Source organism: Drosophila kikkawai, chromosome 2R (assembly GCF_030179895.1).
Source record: "Drosophila kikkawai strain 14028-0561.14 chromosome 2R, DkikHiC1v2, whole genome shotgun sequence".
In the NCBI taxonomy this organism is placed as follows: Eukaryota; Metazoa; Arthropoda; class Insecta; order Diptera; family Drosophilidae; genus Drosophila; species Drosophila kikkawai.
Window position 1 is genome coordinate 23,023,352 of NC_091729.1, and position 17,938 is coordinate 23,041,289.

General features: G+C 41.5%; 2 protein-coding genes across 2 annotated transcripts; both read left to right on the top strand.

Moving 5' to 3' along the window:
* Positions 1 to 1,134: 1,134 nt before the first annotated feature.
* LOC108076217 (uncharacterized) lies at positions 1,135 to 2,252 on the top strand. Its single transcript, XM_017168958.3, has one exon. It carries the CDS (start codon positions 1,247 to 1,249, stop codon positions 2,051 to 2,053), a length of 807 nt encoding a protein of 268 aa, XP_017024447.1. The 5' UTR covers positions 1,135 to 1,246; the 3' UTR covers positions 2,054 to 2,252.
* A 564-nt stretch (positions 2,253 to 2,816) lies between these two features.
* LOC108076218 (uncharacterized) lies at positions 2,817 to 3,911 on the top strand. Its single transcript, XM_017168960.3, has one exon. The coding sequence runs from the start codon at positions 2,949 to 2,951 to the stop codon at positions 3,672 to 3,674; it is 726 nt and encodes a 241-aa protein (XP_017024449.1). The 5' UTR covers positions 2,817 to 2,948; the 3' UTR covers positions 3,675 to 3,911.
* Positions 3,912 to 17,938: the final 14,027 nt, after the last annotated feature.

Consider the following 17,938-nt stretch of genomic DNA (forward strand, 5'->3'; position numbering starts at 1 on the left):
GGCTTTAAGGGTGGCTCTGTCAGAGGCAACAACTTCATTGGCAGTCACTCAAAGGCAACAAAAGCTGGCGTATTGGGGTCGACTTCTCAACCAGGCAGCAGTTGATTAGGGAAAGTGATGGCCCAGCTGGTGGATGCAGCACGATCCTTTATGAGCCAACAGCTCTTGAAAGTCGGCTGGGGGAGTGAAACTTGACTGCTGCCCTTTTGGGAAACTAAGCCGGCCCTGCTTGAAATGCTCTCGTACAATGAATAACAAACAAAATGCACTAATTAATTAGCGTACAGGCCCCTGACCACTGGGTCCACTTGGTTCAACTTTGTAGCATCCACTTGAGCATTTCCCCCCCGCTTAGACTGCCCCCTTTTCCACTCCACCGCGCTTTTCCCGCGGGTTCGCTGCGATTGCAGCAGCAGCATCGTTTTTCCTGGCCAACAACTCTATGCGGAAATTGTTTTTTGCAAAAGGTTTTGCCCCCGTACGTGCTCGTTTTTTATGGGCCCGCGTTGATATTTTTTTGTTTTCGTTCTCTTGATTTTTTTGTGTTTTGGGGAACGCCTTGAAATCGAAACCGGCCAAAAAGATTGCGCTGCCAAATTGTTAACAGCAATTGACCCAATTTTATGGGCTCCCTCATGCATGGCCACTCAGGCTGGGTACACGAGGCTTTCGGGGCATCGAGCCCAATGAAAGTATCGGCGTAAAAGCGAAAACTGCCCCTGGAGCGTATACTTATTCTAGTGGATTTCTGTTGTTTGAGTTTTTTTGCCAGTGGGGGAAACTGCGATTTCAATTGGATTTTTCTTTTTATTTCGTGCTTCGCTCTGTTTGCATTTAACTTGCAAACAAGTTGGGCCCGAAATGCAGGAAAAGTGAAGGCCATGTCTGTATATATATTTTTTTTTATTGTTTCCTGGCAAATCAAGGCAGACGGCATCGAATGCATTTGGCAATTAACTTCAGAATAGACAAGGAAAACCCATTTGGAGCATACTCCGGAACGTGTGCGATGCGCGACAGCTTCCGAAAAATGCAGGAACAACATGGCAGGGATTCACAAATTTTCCAGAATTCCAACGTAAACAAAATAACAAATCAAGGTAGCTTAGGACCTTACTTCCCCGTCAACTACCTATAAGCATTAGGGATCTAGGCTTAGATCCAACTCCATCTTTCGCCACAAACAACCAAAATTTTTTTTCTCCCAACCTTAACCTCGAAACCGTTTCAAAATTAGCGTTTCGTCATGTTTTTGGTTAAAAATATTTTGATTAAAAATTCGACACCACTGCGGCCCAAACTCCTGATCAATGATGCAGCTCCAGCTGTACTCCGTCACACTCACTCCGAGTCAGAGCATAAGAAGTGCTTCAAATACCGGCCAAGCAAGACCAAATCGGAGGCATGCAGACCCGTACAAAAGCCAGTGCCCAAGTTTTACCGGCAGTTGGAGCCCTGCAGGACGGACAGACAGCTGGCGCTGCAGCATCCAAAGGATTTGGGTAAATACGCCAGATGCGATATCCCCTTCAAGCCAGAGTGCTTGGATCCATGCTTAATGGCCGTCAGATTGGACGACACCATGTACAGACCCAGTGCCAGCTTGGATCGAAAGTTCGATCGATACTGGGTCGAGTGCTCTATCGGCAAGAAGAAGCGTTGCTGCCGCAAGGTCCCACCAGAGAGATCCTATCGTGTATTGGGAAAGTGTGATAAGATAGAAAAGAAGGCGCCCTGTAAGACGCTTTATCCCATGCCCTGCAAATTGGAGAAAACGGATAACCGGTGTCCCAAAATCCAGGTCTGCGGCTGTGGTCCCCTGCATAACACTCAAGTCAACTGTCGGCTAGCCCCGCGCCATAAAAGGTGTAGGCGCAGGCCGTGTCTGTACCCTAGCTTTTCCGAGTGCCAACACGAGGAGCTGACAGTCAGCCGGCCGATCGAGTGCCGCTGCCTGCAAGTGCCCTCCATGTGCGATATGTTCAGGTTCAGAGCGATGAACAGGCGAATGCCCTGCCAGAAGCTTGACACGGGCTTAGACGAATGCAAATAGGGATCTCTGGCGGAGGTCGTCTGAGTTATTGTGGTGATTCAATGGCAACCGGGATGGTATCTCTGCATCTACTTCACAAACGGCGAAAGGGGAAAAATCTAAAATTTCAAATTTCGGCAAGTGGCGACTTCGGAGAGATTCGAGCTTGGATTTCTTTTAAAGCAAATCATTAAATACATTAGTATATTCCTTAATAGAAGCATTTTGATTTGAGGGTTTTATAATAATATAAAAGATGGGGAAATACTATTACTCTATGATATTCTATTTAAAAAATGTCTATTCCTAAGAATGTATTTCTATACAATATTAAAGAACATCTTAGGTACATCATTAACATCTACGAGACATCTTTAGTTTCGAAGGGTATTTATATAGAAAGATAAAGAATTCATAAAAACAAGGGGAATATGGGAAAGTATTCAATTCCCTTTAATATTGTTAGACAATTGAAAGACTCTACGATATTCTGAAATATTTATATATTTATAGAAAGATTAACAAAGCAATATATATGTAGATGATAGTATGCCCACTTATTTTCTTCGATGGTTAATTTAATGATTTAATTAATTTCAAGATCTTCCTTTACCTTCGTTTAATATTAGGCATGGCTGCCTTGAATCTACTTTTCAACAGCAGAACACTCAGAAATTGAATAAAATAAAACCAAAATAAACTATTTCCGAAAAATCCATGGACCCATGAGAAGCTTCGCCCAAGTAAGCCTTGGATTTCCGAGCCAAGCCCCTGTCAGCAGTTTGTTGCTATACCCAAACTCATACGGTTTCAACACGCAGAGCGGTGAGCATGTGAACGATTGTCTCTTTTTTGGCTCTTCCTTTTTTTTGGACAAAATTTTCTAAATTCAAAATTGTAAAAAACATATATAGTTATGATCAGTTTTCGGCAGTTCCTGTCGCGTTCGCTGATGGCGCAGGAAAAAAAGACGACAGCAATGAAGATAACGCGCACGTATGCCCTAGATAAGAAGCTTGGCATGCGTAAGCGGCGTCTTCAGCTGTTGAAGGAGAATCCTCCTGAAGCTGAGCCCTGCTACAAGGCATTGATTCGCTCGGAGAACAGATGCAACCAGCCGCGGCTCAAGCTCATGATCGAGGAATGCCTGGACGACCCCTGTGGCATGGAAGAGTTGCCCATGGACCTGGACCACTACACGCCCAGCGACAAGAAGAAGCGCAAGTACCAGCGCACCTGGTGCGAGTGTTATGTTCTGCCGAACAAGTTTGTCCAGATGAAGAAATGCTATCCCAATCGGCCGCGGCGCAAACTGGCTCGGAGTCGAACCAAGGTGGATTGCGTTGAGGCCACGAATGTTAAGGCCGCGGGCCGCAGAAAGCCCGAGAAGTTAGTCGATATCAAGCGATCGGAGTGGCCCTGCTGCAAGATCGTGGCGCCTGGCTGCAAACCTGCGCGGGCAGACCCGAGTTGTAAACAAATATTTCCGCCTTCCTGCTGCAAGAAGCGACGCACCCAGTACCCGAGCTTCTCGGAGTGCAAGCCAGTGGGCCTGCTCGATCCCATACCGCCGTGCGAGTGCGAAAAGACGGCCAATTTGTGTGACGTGTGGGCCTACTGGCGGCGCTTTTACGATAAGTAGACTTTAGGAGATGTTTTAGAATCCATCCAAATCAAGGACGAGAGCCAAGGAGACCGCGTAAGCGATGCCAATCAGAAGTGCACGATCTTTGAGTCGAATTGCACGGTTTGACTCGCTTGACGGAAAGAACAAATTTTTAATTTTTATCTGACTCTGTATGAAATCGTAATGGCTTCTTAATACTAATTTTCACTAGCTGGCGCTGGTCCGCTTATTCCCTGCGGGGAACGCATTGAATGTGAATTTCTAGAATGCTTAATGGTTAACTCTTGGCTTAGTCCTTTGGCTCGTCCCACTTTTTTCCCTCTCCGCCGGCAGCTCTTTAGTTGGAGTGCTCTCCTGTGCAATTCCTAAAAGGGATTTGCATACCGCTGAGATGTTTATCGCAAATTGTTGCCGTCGTCTGTGTCACCGGGAATGGGATGTTGTGACGTTGCCTGGCTGTGAGTTCGTGACGTTGTTTGTGACGACGTCGTCGTCGTCGTCTGGCGGCGCACAAATGTCAACAGCACAAAGCTCCCGACGTTTACATTGAAAGTCACTTTGGGCGCCAGGCAGCCAAACAGAAAGGCAGACAAGTAAGCAGACGGAAGGATACTCGGGGCTAATGAAAAGCGCCAACAAAATCCAATGCATTTTTATTTAAATGCAAATGTTTAGCCAGCCAGCAAGTGTTTAATTGTGGAGGAGGAATCCCCCACAGGACGGGGGCTCCCGAATTGAAGCTGAGAATTTGCCAAAACATTTGTCCTGTCCCGGCCCTCGTCCTGGGTTGTAGGTTGTTTTCGGCAAAAGTATGCCCCGGAGTGACATTTCGCACAAATGAAATGTACGGCTGAAAAGTTGTCTATTTCGGTGCCCAAACAAATAATTTTATTATAAAAGTTGTTCCTCCCTTTTTTCGGGATGTGTGTGTGTGTGGCTTGTGGCTTTTCCTGAGTAATAGACACCATGTTTGTGTGTGTGTGTGTATTTTTATAGGAGAATATATAGTCTAATGTAAGGGAAAGTAAAGTGAGATATATGTCATCATGAGTTGTGCTGAAAATAGGGACATTCAGTCAAGGAAAGGGAAGGATTGATACCCAGTAGCAGAATGTATAAAATAATATATATTTAGTAACATATATTTACATAACTATGAAATATTTCCAAAGTTAATCTAATAATTCTAATAAAATATTACTATTTCCATATTAACTCTAATAATAATAATAAATAATCTGTCTTTAATCTATATTTATCGATATTTTTATCATTACCTATATGTTAAATTCCTTTTTATATTAATTTATGATAAATTCTTAAGTTTAAAAAAGAAAATGAAGCTGCTTACTGATAAAGCAAATGCTTTTTCTTTTAACTAAAAACTATATGGTTTCCTTAAGGATTAAGGACATAGTTAAAGGAGCTTAACCTTTAACTAACGATTACTATAGTTACACCAGCTTATAGACACAATTACTTATAGTCATTGTTCTGCGCAGTCGAATAGGCTTTATGCCTCCCCTTAGTCATGGAGATTATGATAAGGCTTTACGAGTCCAACTGTCCAGTACTACCTGGCCTCGGATTAAAAGCTTTTTGCGGTTTTGATATAGGAAACAGGATACCAGGAATCGTGGCTCCACATGTGACTCTAGTATAGTATGTACAGAGAGTGCCCTAGGCTGGGGAAACAAAAACAAATTTAGTTATGACCAACAAAGTTGCTGTGGACCTTTTTGCCGTACAGCTCGGCCAATTAGCTGGACGACGATGCTGACCTTAATTACACGTGCACTTTTAATGCAACCAGTGTGCAGTGGCACACACCCCTTTCTCCAATCCTTTTATTTTCCAGCAGTTTAGCCCCTAAGCTTCGCACATACATGTGTAGCTGCTGCACCCACATAACCATAAATGTAAAATGCCAGGGCTTGCCATTTCATTCCATTTTTGTTTTCCTTATTTTTAATACCCTTTTAAGGAGTTGTATAATTTTTTGAAATATAATAATCATTCAAGTATATAATTTTGGTTACCTTTAAAACTGGGTTATAAGAAAAAAATAATATTAATCCTTCATTACGAGCACTTAAACACTCGTAACAAGGCTCTCTCATCGCATTTATTTGCAATAAATAATTCTTTAAAATTATAATATTATTTAAATAACATTAAATAAATATTTCCTAACAAAAAACTTAGATTTTTATTTTATAAAGAGTCTCCAAACTTCGTCTTGCCAAAGTTAGTCACCCATTTTTCGTGTTTTTCTCAGCTGGCTACACTTTACACACTTTGTTGGCTCCATGTCCGGCTCTAAATGTTGCTGCTGGATTGTTAATATTATTTTATAATTTCTTTTTATTACTCCTACTCCGCCGCACTACGGACTGTGCTGTAAACATGTTGTCGTGAATGGAGGAGGCAAAACTGCCATTTGGGTTGCCATTAAACGTTAAGCAGGCTATGAGGGCAAAGCGTTAAGTGCCGAGCGGGGATTTTGACGGTCAGAGATGAAGCCATTTAACCAAGCGGGCAAAACACCTAAAACACAATTTAAATAGGAAGAAATTGAAGCTTACCCAAATAGTTTTAAACAGCAAGAAGTATTTCCTGACCAACGCTCTTCTTTGAGTATAGAAAGTGGAAAATCACAACGGAAACTAAATAAAATGTTTGATTGTTTTTGGCTTTCCGGCACTGAAGTTTACATTGAATTTTTCACATTTCTACCTTTGATTTCTCACCCTTTGGTCCCTTTTTATATATCGCAACCTTTGTTATGTTTTCGAATTGCACTGTGAAGCTTTAGTTTCAGAGCTATTGTGTTAGCCGCCGGTGCAATCAATAAGCTTTTATTTCTCCTACGATTGCCATCCCCATTGCTTGGCTTTGTTACTTGGCTTTCTCTCTGTTTGAAAGCAAAATATTATTGGGTCTTCCCATAAAGTGTTGTTAATAAAAGCAAAAATAAGATTGGAAATGTAATGCCGTGTGGGGGATTTTGGCTTTTTATATAGAGTTACCAATCCTAGTATATATAATGGAATTAAAGTGTTTTCAAAAAGTGTATCCACCAATAAATAGGTACTTCATTTACTTAGGTATTACTTTTGTAAAAGATCTATAGGAAAATACATTAAAATTGTAATTTCAATGCTGTGTTCACTGTACTTCAATCATTTCGCAGTAAAATAAATAAAAACTGTTGCTGTAAATTTCGGCTTTCATCAATCCACCGCCTATTGACATTTATTGAAGACGCAATTCTATTGACATAATTCAAATAGGCAACAACGTGCCGCGCAATTCAAACGCGACGAAATGCAAATTGCCTGACTGACTGACGGACAGAAAGAGAGGGCAGAGTACGTGCCGAGCGAGAAGACAAATCAATTTGAGGGCAACAAAAAAATATATATAAAACCTTACAGGACTAGGCAAAGCCTCACCGAAATGATAATGACGCACAAATTTTGGACTCCATTGTGCAAGCGACAATGGGCCAGAGATAAAAATGACAGCCACAAGCCGTTGGCCAAAGCCGGGATGAGACCACCCGGGGGCCATTGTCTCAGGATGGTAAAACCCGCTGGTATTTTGTTTTCGTTGAGAATGGGTAATGCACACATTGTGGCACAGAGTTTAAGCAGATGTTTTGTCTGGACGGCGTCTAACTGTCAGAGACTGCGGCTTATCGCCAGCGTTTGTGACAATTGCCCGAGTTGCCAGTAGCCATTTTGGACACTTTAGCATTTTGCCATTTTCCCAGTTTAGCATTTGCCATGCCCGGCTGTGTGACTGGTTTAATTATGACATTTAATTTCGAGTTCATTGTTGGCAAATCTCACTGGCTGCGCACAAAAGCATGCAACAGTTTTTTTGCCGCTGCTGCAGCAGAAAGCGGAAGTACATTTGTCGTCGTCTGCACAAACCGGAAGTGGAAGCATGTAACATGTACTACACACAGCACAATCAAATGCAGTGTTTAAACGAGAAATATTTAATGCACGTACTTGTATTTTAAGAAATCATTTAATTTCACAATAAAATATAATAAAATTTATTACATAAAATAAATAAGAATTCAAACTAAGCTAAAATGTATTCCAGAGTATATACATATTTAGTCAGTTCAGTTTCAGCCTTTTGGGCTCAGTTCCGGGGTCAACCATTAGTTCAGAGCTGGGAAGGATAATGAAGCCATTTTCGGCTAGGGCGCCGCTTTAAAATGCCATTTATGAAACATGTGCCGGCATTTATGCATATTAAATTAGTCAGCTTAGGCAAATAAACAGGCCAAAGGCCCACCGAACCCTTTTTTATGGTCCCAAGAACTGCGTCATATTCCCACACATTTTGCTTAATATTCAGAGGTTCAGATGGCCCCAAAAAAAAAGAAGCGAGAGAAAAGCAAAAAAGAAATCGCACTAGTGAGCCCAAAGGGCGGGAGCCATATAATAGTTGTTTGGGGCAACTTAAAAAACGCATGCTGGAACTTTTCAAGTGTGAATTGCTCTTCATTTTTGCTGCAGACACCGAGACGGACCACCCAGCGGAAAAGCTGGAAAAACTGAAAGGAACTGAACTGAAAAGGCGTTTGTTCGCTGCCTACTCCACCCAGAGTGTGTGTGTGTGAGACGCAGTTGTAACAAAAAGAAACATAAAATAAAATGGCAACGGCAGAAATGTTTTATAAAAATTTATATGAGCATAATTTGTAACTGCAAAAAAAAAAACGAGAAAAAAGAAGAACGCACACGCAGAAGGGAAAGATGGAAAAAGAGCTGTTACAACGGGGCGTATGTGTGTTTTTGTGGGCGTAGGGCGTGGCTCTGACAGACAGAGGAAGCCCCAAATGGGCTGCAGATGTAGAAATGAACATATTTTCGACTGTGGCTGAGTAGACCAGCTCGATTTGAATTGCCAGAAACGCTGTGGGAGTGCGGCAAATGGAATGAATGTGAACCCCCCGAAAATGGCAGCCCAAAAATGTTAGGAATTCTGTTTTTTTTTTTTTTTTTTGCTAATATCCGACAAATAATGGAGAGTGTCAGGGGAGCAATGCCTCATCTTCAGTTGATCACTTGATTTGCTGGCTGAGTTTGTTCAACAAAAATAAACAAAGACCATTTAAATTTACTTTTCTTAGGTTTGGTAGGGAATACATTGTTTTATACTGTAAAGAAATATTTAACATAAATCTCTAATTAAAGTTAAAGCTAATTTTTACTAAACTAAATTATTGAAATTAGGTATTCCTTATTCAAATCCAGGGAGCTTCCTCTAAAACCTTACTTTTAGACCTAATTTAAATAACATAGCACTCCTCCTATTTAATAAAGTTCCTAAGGCCCAAAATCCATAACTTTGTGGAATTTCTCCATTGAAAAATACAGCAAGGAAGTCAATTTATCAGTACACAAATGAACATATTTGCAATGAATAATATCTCTCGTTTTTCCTGCCAGAGACGGCAGTCATAAATTTCTAAAAACTTGGCCTAAAATCCAGCCAATGAATTTCCATTTCAATGCCAATGAAATAAACTTGTAATAAATTGGAGTAAATTCAAGTTATTCTCGGTCGAAAGTGATCAACAGTAATTAAAGAGAAGTTTGTAACCGATGCTATACTTAATGGCACTAGCTCGTTCTTCTTTCCCCCTTTGTCAGCTGTTTTTGCCAGATTCTCTAGTTTTTCCAGCTTTCCCAGCTTTTGGCATGTGGCACACAATTAAGATGCAAATTGTTTTTGCACAAAATCAAATTTCCTTCTCTGGCAAATAACAACAACACCATCAGCAGCAGCAGCAGCAGCAGCAGCTTTGGCAGCGGGACGGCTATCAGTTTGCCACTTGTCGTACTCTTTTCACTTTGGTATCTCTTTGTAGCTGTTCTTGTTGCTGCTCTTGTTGTTGTTGTTCTACTATATATGTATGGGTATATATCCAAAGCAACAACAATTGGCAAATGCTTAAATGTCGTTCAAGTTTGCGAGTTAAGTGCACTACGTATGCAATCGACACATGTGTGCAACAAAACTCGTTAACACTTGAAAAGTTTCATGGGCCCGAGGGCGAGTCGGGAAAATTCAGGACTCACTGCACTTCAGCACACACACATATACTTACGTGCTCTTAGGACATGTACGTATCGGTGTGAGAGGGCAAAGTAATGCTGCTGAAAAAACACTTAAGCAGAATGTTGCATATATATATATTTGGTAACCAAGTGCGACGCCGAGTTGAGCTTGCTTCCATTTAGTTCGTTAGATAAATCACAAAAACTCCTTTGCCACACTGCCACTGTGTGTGTGTGTGTTGTGCGTTGGCCCTTGGGCAACTGGTAATCGCAGGGGTTGAGACCCGATTGATATGGGGATGATGCCGGAACAACATCAACGTTGGAATGCAAATTCGAGGCTCCTTCACAGAAGCACCAAAAGAAAATTGCTTCAAAGGATCGGGTTAGCCAGGGCTAAAAGCCTTGAGGGGCTGTCAAGGATTTAAGTTTTGAAAATCGAGTGCCAACACAAAAATGCTAATTAAATAGTGCAACTATAACAGAGTTTTATTACTTTAAGGGGGGGAGCTGGTTTTATGTATTTATTTATCTGAAAAGTTCTTCCTAACGCTACAAGTATAAAAACAATATAAATAATAAACAAACATAGCTAATTCCACAAGCTGAGTAAGTACTTTCCTGGAGTACATCTTCAAAACACACAAAATAATTTATAAATAGGAAGTATTCATCAGGACTTACTCGTGCCTTCTTTTTTTGTATAATTAAGCAAAGTGCCGCAGTGGCAGTTTTCCAACTCACTCAGCCATTTCCCGGCTTTTCCTGATCTGCCCCTACATACACGTATATTATATTGATGAAAATCGTACCTGAGCAATGGCGCAACATTGTATGTGCGGGCGGGAGCAAGGGGAAAAAAAAAGTTTTCCACTCACGCAGAGCGAAAACCCGAAATGCCAAATGCCCCAAAGTCAATGACCAATTGGAAGGGAAGTCTTCCGGACTTTGGGATAAACCCTAAGTTGAGCTGCACTTTCGGCCGCACCGCAAATTGTTTGAGTTTCCGCTTCTTGATTATTTCAGGCAAACCAATAAGTTTCTGGCCAACTTTTTATTGCATATAGAAGACTTCGCTGCGGGCGCCAAGAGCGGGGCAAAGTGGAAGCGGAAGCGGCGACGAAGGGGTCATGCAAATGTCACAGAAACTAACACTTCCGGTTGCTGTTCCTCCATCCCCTCCTTGGACTGTCTCGTGTGTATTTCTGCTTCTGGCACTAATTTCATTTCATTGACTTCCATTTTCTGCACACTCACTCACATGCAAAAGTTGCCGGAGGTCGATGGAAGGGGAATAAGTTGCGAAGAAGTCTTTTCTCCGTTCGATGCGATCAAGAAAGAAAATAAACTTTCCGCCCTGCCATTGCTTATAATTAAAAACTTTATTATTTGTTTAACTTGGCCCGCAGCTGTTGCACATTTGACAGGACAGAGAAAGGAAAGGAGGGACCCGGCCACACAAGAATTATCACCAATTATCGAGAAAGTTTCACTCCATTTATCGCCCCGAAAATCAGTCACACTTGCTACTTCTTCTGTGTTTTTTTTTTGTTTATTTACCAACTTCAATTAAAGAAGCCCGCAAAATGGCTCTCAGAAGATTTTAACGATGCCAAAACACATTTATGCGAGAGCATCTAATTTGCAAATTCATGAATATAAAGTGGTCTCAAAATGCCAAACAAATTAATCAAATATGCTAATTTCCCTTTTTCGCAAAACACACAGAAACCTATAGAGAGCCATTTTTCGCATTAAAAATATGCGTAAAACGAAGAGATTTGCAACGTACCTGGGAACCTGTGCAGCTGCCAATCGTCGGAGTTCTTGGCCCAAAGCAAAGTCAACTGCAGGTGGAAAGTGGGCACAATGGCAGCAAAAAAAAAAAGGCCAGCACATGCAGGCAGACAGATACCATACAAGCCACAAAGTGGGCAGACAGTTTGCGGAATCAAATCAATCAGAAGCAAGGAAGCACAGGTAAGCTGAGGTGAGCTTACGGCGGGAAAGTGCTTAGTTTTGGTAAAAGGAAAATCTATTTAAAAATTATTCTTTTAAGAAGAAAATTACCAATTTAAAACTTCATTTTGGCTTCAAAATAATTTTAAACCCAAATAAAATGTAACAAACAACACATATCCTTCCCAAAACAAACCAATTTCCTGGACTAATCCATTACCTCGAAGGAAAGTCTCATTTAAAACTGTCGCATTGCCGTCTCATATTTCTATTGGCACTGGATTGGTGATTCCTACATGGAGATACTATATCCCGGATTGCCATAAATCCGCAAATCCCTCCCACTAGCACACAACCCGCTCCGCTCCTGTTGCATTTTGATGTCTTGCTTTGGCAGCCAAAGTCCGAAATCATCATCATCATCCTTATGATAGGGAGACGAATAAGGATGGGAAGGAAGGGCATGTCCTCTCGTAGCATGATGACCAGGGAGGCATAAAGCGCAGTTAGTTTGCATACAAATGGCATTTGGAAATGTGCAAAAGGATTGCGCAAAAATCAACGCGACATGCCAAGCAGGACAAATAATGTGCATAAATTTATCCACAGATGGGTAGACCAGCAGTCAAGGGTTGGAACCTGGGGAAAAAGGCAATAATAAAAAGAGCAAACAAGTGCCGGTCAATATGTTGCACTGGTCACCGGGGAAAAGAGGAGCAACAAGGATGGGGATGAAAGCGGATGATGGTCCAGATGATGATTAGATTACTGCATGTGGAACTGGCCGGCTTGGCAGGATGAGGCGACAGCCACATAATAACGCTTATATGCAGGACATTAGCATTGCCAAAGGACTGGGGATGATGATGATGTGGTGGTGGCTGCCGTTTGTTCCAACTGATTGGCATCGTCGCTTACACTTCTTCCTTCCTTGTTTGGCCAAAACACTCTCCTTCCTCCTACCAATCGCATCTCAAATGATCAAAGTATCAAATATGCAGACAGTCTGGAATTTTTCCTTTACAGGGAGGACGGTGAAATAGGAGCAAAGTGGACGTTGGAGACCATCAAAAGCATAGTCCATGTCCACACATTGTTGACCTTACCGAACACGCTGTCTATATGCGTATTTTATGGTAATGTTCTAAGAGGTGTTGCAATCCTTTGTAAGAATAAACAGGGATAAATAAAGGAAAGAAAAAAAGGTTGAAAGAACCAAAGAAGTTGTAAACTATTTCCCAAAAGATTACAGGTTTTTGAAAGGCATAAATCAAGAGTATAATAAGATAGAGCTCTGCAAGACGGAATTTATATACTTTTTACCATTTAAAACAAGTATTTTCTTGCAACCAAGCAATTTCATAATTTAATTAGAAACATCTTTTACCAGGGATAATCTTGTCACAAATATGTACTTGCAACTTTATTGGCTTAGTATCAATGCTGCTTATTAATAGAATTGCCACGAAATGTCAATATTATAAAGGCTTGGCATTCACACCCGCCCCCAGGTGCTTTCTCCTCTCATCACAACACACACGAGTTTAATCGCTTTTATTTCGGATATCAATTTAACAATTAATACAAATCGTTTTAACTCGCAAAAGCCACAGTTGTTGCCATGCCCACCCAGTCGCATGTGTGCGTAAATAGTTTATTGTTAAAAGGGATCAACACGGCCACAAGCATAAATATGGACACAGAGACACACGCACACAAGCACACAAACAAGCCGAGGCAGGATAATTGCATTATATTTCACAATTTCCATGCAATTTGCCTTTTGGCTGCCATTGTCTGCTCCTGCTGAATGGCGCCATCTGCTGCCAGGATGGCTAATGAACACTTGGCCAGGTTAAAGTGCTAGGACAATGGAAGGACTCCGATTCCTATTCCGATTCCAGCAATTTTGCCAAATTTGCAAATCATCAAATATAATTTCTAAACAAATTACACACGAACGGCCGCAGCCACAGCCCGAAAGTTGTTGGTGCAATTTCTCCTACAAATTGCACACGCACACAAGTTTGCAAATGTAACGCACTTGGAGTCCTGTGTGTTTTGTGTGCTTGTATGGATGGGCATATCTACCGAACATTTACAAATTATGCTGTAAATGCATCCCCCGCACAAACAAACCAGAGACGCACATGACTTGCCGCTGGCATCAATTTCAAATGGTATTTCCAGGGGCAGATTGCAAGTGCAACTGCATCGTGCTGCTGCTTCTGCTGCTGCTGCTGCTGCTCCTGATTCGGATGCGGATCCTGTTTCAGGCTCTGGCTAAATCATATGCAAATGCATGCGTATGACATTTGGGCTCGAAATTTTATTGTCCGCTCCGGTTGCTAAATTATTTAGAGCCTGATTCCTGTTGCCATGACGATCGCAGGCGGGAGAAGGGCTTGGCGAAATGCACTTGCAGAAAAAACCGGATAAAAGTGCATTCTTATGCCAAAATTCATGGTATTTTAATTGTGATATATGCATTAATAATTCTTAATCTTACTTACCAAAAAAATAAAAGAAAGTAATTTAGGAAACTAAAATCTCTATTAAATGATTTAAGTATAATTTAGACATTTTTAGAATATTTCTCTGAGTGTGGCTACGACAACGGGTCATGCATTTTGAGCTTTTTGTCCACCGTCACAGACAACCGCATAATTTATGCAAAATGCGTGTGCGAATACGTGTGTGTGTGGGTGTGCGTGGGCGTGTATATGTGTGTGGGTGTTACTGGTTTTAGTTGCTTTTTGGCATTGAAATCGAGCCGAGCTTTTTGGGCCTGTCTTTCAATTTGACATAAAACCCTGGCCGTATCCTTTCGGCTCACGCATGACACTTTATGCAAAGTGCTCATCCTTTCTGCTCCTGTCTCTGTCCTTTGCCGCCCCTTTTGGTCTCCCTTTTGGGGCGTATTTCACGCCCTTTTGCCGCCACACATCAAAATAAACATAAGCAAATTTATTTTTACATATACATATGTGTATATATTGCCCTTGAAGAATGTCTCCCGCAAATGAGCCACGCACATTTTCCTTTCTTTTTTCCCAGCTGCTCTTTTATGTGCAGCCAAGCGAGTGTAAAAAAGAGCACACAAAAGTTCATTAAATTTCAAATCCTTTGCTCCCTTTTGACGTGCCAACAAAAGGGCGTAAAATATATATATTTTTATAAGATTGTTAAAGTTGTATAAAGGATAACCAACAACGGGAAAAAGACGCGATATGCAAATAAAAAAATGTTTTTAGAGGGGAAAATATAAAAAACCTTTTTCCTGATAATTTTCTTAACAATACAGACATAAAAATAAATTCAAGAAAGAGTACTCAAGCTGTAAATATGATTTTTGATTAAGAAATATTTTAGTAAATGTTAAAATCTATATCCTATATTTCCCTACTGAAAATAAATGTATGGTAACAGAACTGCTTTAAAGGCGCTTTCATGTGCCGCAGGATCGTTAGTGAACTGACGTGGAAAACCGGAATGTAAATTGTGAGGAGCCCGCAACTCAGCTCGTTGAGCAGATAAGCAAACAGATTTATGACTGCATTCAGGGCTAAGCATTTGCAGTAAGCATTTATTTCCCATGCCCATCCTCCGTCTCCCCTGAGATTCAGGACTCTACTTTTGACTCTGGCAAGGCTTTAAAAATGCACAAGACAACACTCAATTCGTACCCCGTCATTCGTAATTAAAACGAACCACTCACGTACTCACTTGGCAGCCAGACAAACAGAGCCAACGACTGTCAAAAGTCGCCTACTCTAGTGTCCATCTGTCCGCGTGTCCTTCTGCCCGTCCGAATCCTCAAATTGACAGCCAGCCGGGTAAGAGAATGGGAGAGGGATTTGGGCAGTGGCCGGACATGGACACACAATAATTTAGTACGTAATAGACACGACCCTGCCGAACCATAGCTGGTTTTGGAGTTGAAGTTGAAGCTAGGGCCGGGAGGAGCCAGTAGGACCAACAGACAGATGCTAGACAGCTCCGGTTGCAGCCCTGGACTTGTTCATTAACACAAAACATAAGCCGCCAGACAGACAGGCATGTGAATGATGAAGCACGAGCGAGTCGGAGCCATGGAGTGGGTTACGGCCAGTTTTAGATGGACAGGGATACTCGTGGAGTGCGTCCATATATCATAAATATTGTAACTGGAAATGGGGTAAGAGCGGAGAGGGTTTGAAAAGGATAATAAATAAGGGGAAATCTTTAAAATAATTTAAATAAAGTGTACTTAGATGCTTAAAATGTTGCAAAACATTATTATTTACTACTTTAATTCTTACTTTCTCGCATTTATTCAAAAGTAGCCACTTCTTAGCTTACCTGTAAAGAAAATCTCCTCTTTCCCATATCCTTTGACCAAATCCTTTCACGCAACCATCTCTAGCTGACCACATATCAAGCAATTGACCAAGAAAAATAAGTAGAGAGATCTGTGTGCTTCAGGCCGTCGGCCAACCCATAGTTCAAGTGCCATTAAAATCGAGTCTTGGCACTCCGACATCTGCCGATGAGAGGGCACGATGGCAATGGAGATAGGAATGAAGTGGAAGTTTGTGCAACAAATTAGTAGCAAAGTTGGCTACGATTCCGATTCAGAAACGGAGTAGGGCGGTCCCCTAATCCCCCCACTCGCACGCTGGGCAAATATCCGGCTGCGGAAATTGCAATGAGACACGTGATCATGGAGACTCCACTACATCCGCCAGCCAGACAAATAAATCTTCATTTTGACTTGAACTTTTGCGGCGGCCGCCCGGCCAAAACGAGAAGTTGCTAGAGCAAATTAACAGCTGTTGCGTATCTGTGGTACCAACACCAGTTCCCAGCTTCTGAGTTTATGGTTACTCGGAGTTCCTGCGGCTTCTCTTCAGGTGATTTACGGGCAAGTTGAGACTGGACTCGGTCTGCATATTAATATGTGACTTGCCATTTTACTTTCTACGCCATGGAACTTGCAATCAAATCCAAGTTGCTCACTTTCCCCCCAGACACAACGCACTCCTGTCCTTTTTCTTCCGCTTCCGCTTCCTCCTGCTGTTGCTGTTGCTTCCTCTTTCCCTGCACTTCCGGTGTCGGCCATCACCAACTCGATCTCTGTTGCTTTTGCTGCACGTTTTATTGTTGCGCCGGCCAATTTGTGACGACTGAGTGCATATAATAAAGCAAATTATATTTCGGACTCAAGCGCAAATGCCATGCCATGCCGAGCGGAAGGCGTCTCAAGAGCCCGCAATACGTATACGCCGCGTTGTCTAGTTTTGGGCCAACGTGACCATGGCCTCTGTTAGTGGAAAAGTCGTCGGCAAAGTATGTTGCAATTATTTTCATCAAAAAAACATCAAGTGAATTCCTGCTTGTGCACCAGACAAAAATTTACATTTAAGGATAAAATTAAGGGTTTAAAAATGCTTTAAAATAAAATACTTATAAAGGTTTGTTTAATTTATTATTAATATTTAATTTAATTAGCTTCTTACAAAACTTGTTGAATTAAAATTCAGTGGAAAACCAAACCAATTTGTTAGTTTTTAATCAATTCAATTAAAACTATAAATAATTGATTATCTTATTAAATTTAATTGTAATCCAATTGAGTTTATAATTGAATTACCAGCGAAACCCCAAGAGATATTGAACCATATTTACATCTTAATATTTTAATCAAATAAAATAATTGAATTTGGTCGCCTGGACATCTCTTGAATGACGTTTTTTGCCATTGCCTGGGCCGTTGTTGTTCTTCCATGTTGTGTGCGGCAAAATGAAAGGCAAAAAGCTGAATAAAATAAGAGTGCACTTGAAATTGTTCAGTTGACTTGTATATGTGCGTCCGAATATCCTTGTCCGCTGCCGCGTCCCTTCGCCAGGCGGTTGCATCCGCATGCTTAAAGTTTGTTTCGTGTTTTTTGTAGTAAACTTTTCTTTCTTTTTTTTTTTTTTGGGGTGTGTCAACTTTTGCCTTTTGTTTTGCATTTTAGGGGGCAGCATTGGGAAAAGCATTTCGAAAATGCCAAGAGGAAAGGAAAGTTTTACCCAAGCTCCGCAGTTGCAATGCTGACCGATGTCGACATCGTTGCTGGCCAGCCGCATGGCATAAAGACCGACAGTCCGCAGGACATTTTATATTTAATTTACAGTGTAACCGCACTTGGACCCTGTCCGTCTGTCCGTCTCACCCTTCCTCAGTTGCTATAATGCCATCCTTTTAATAAA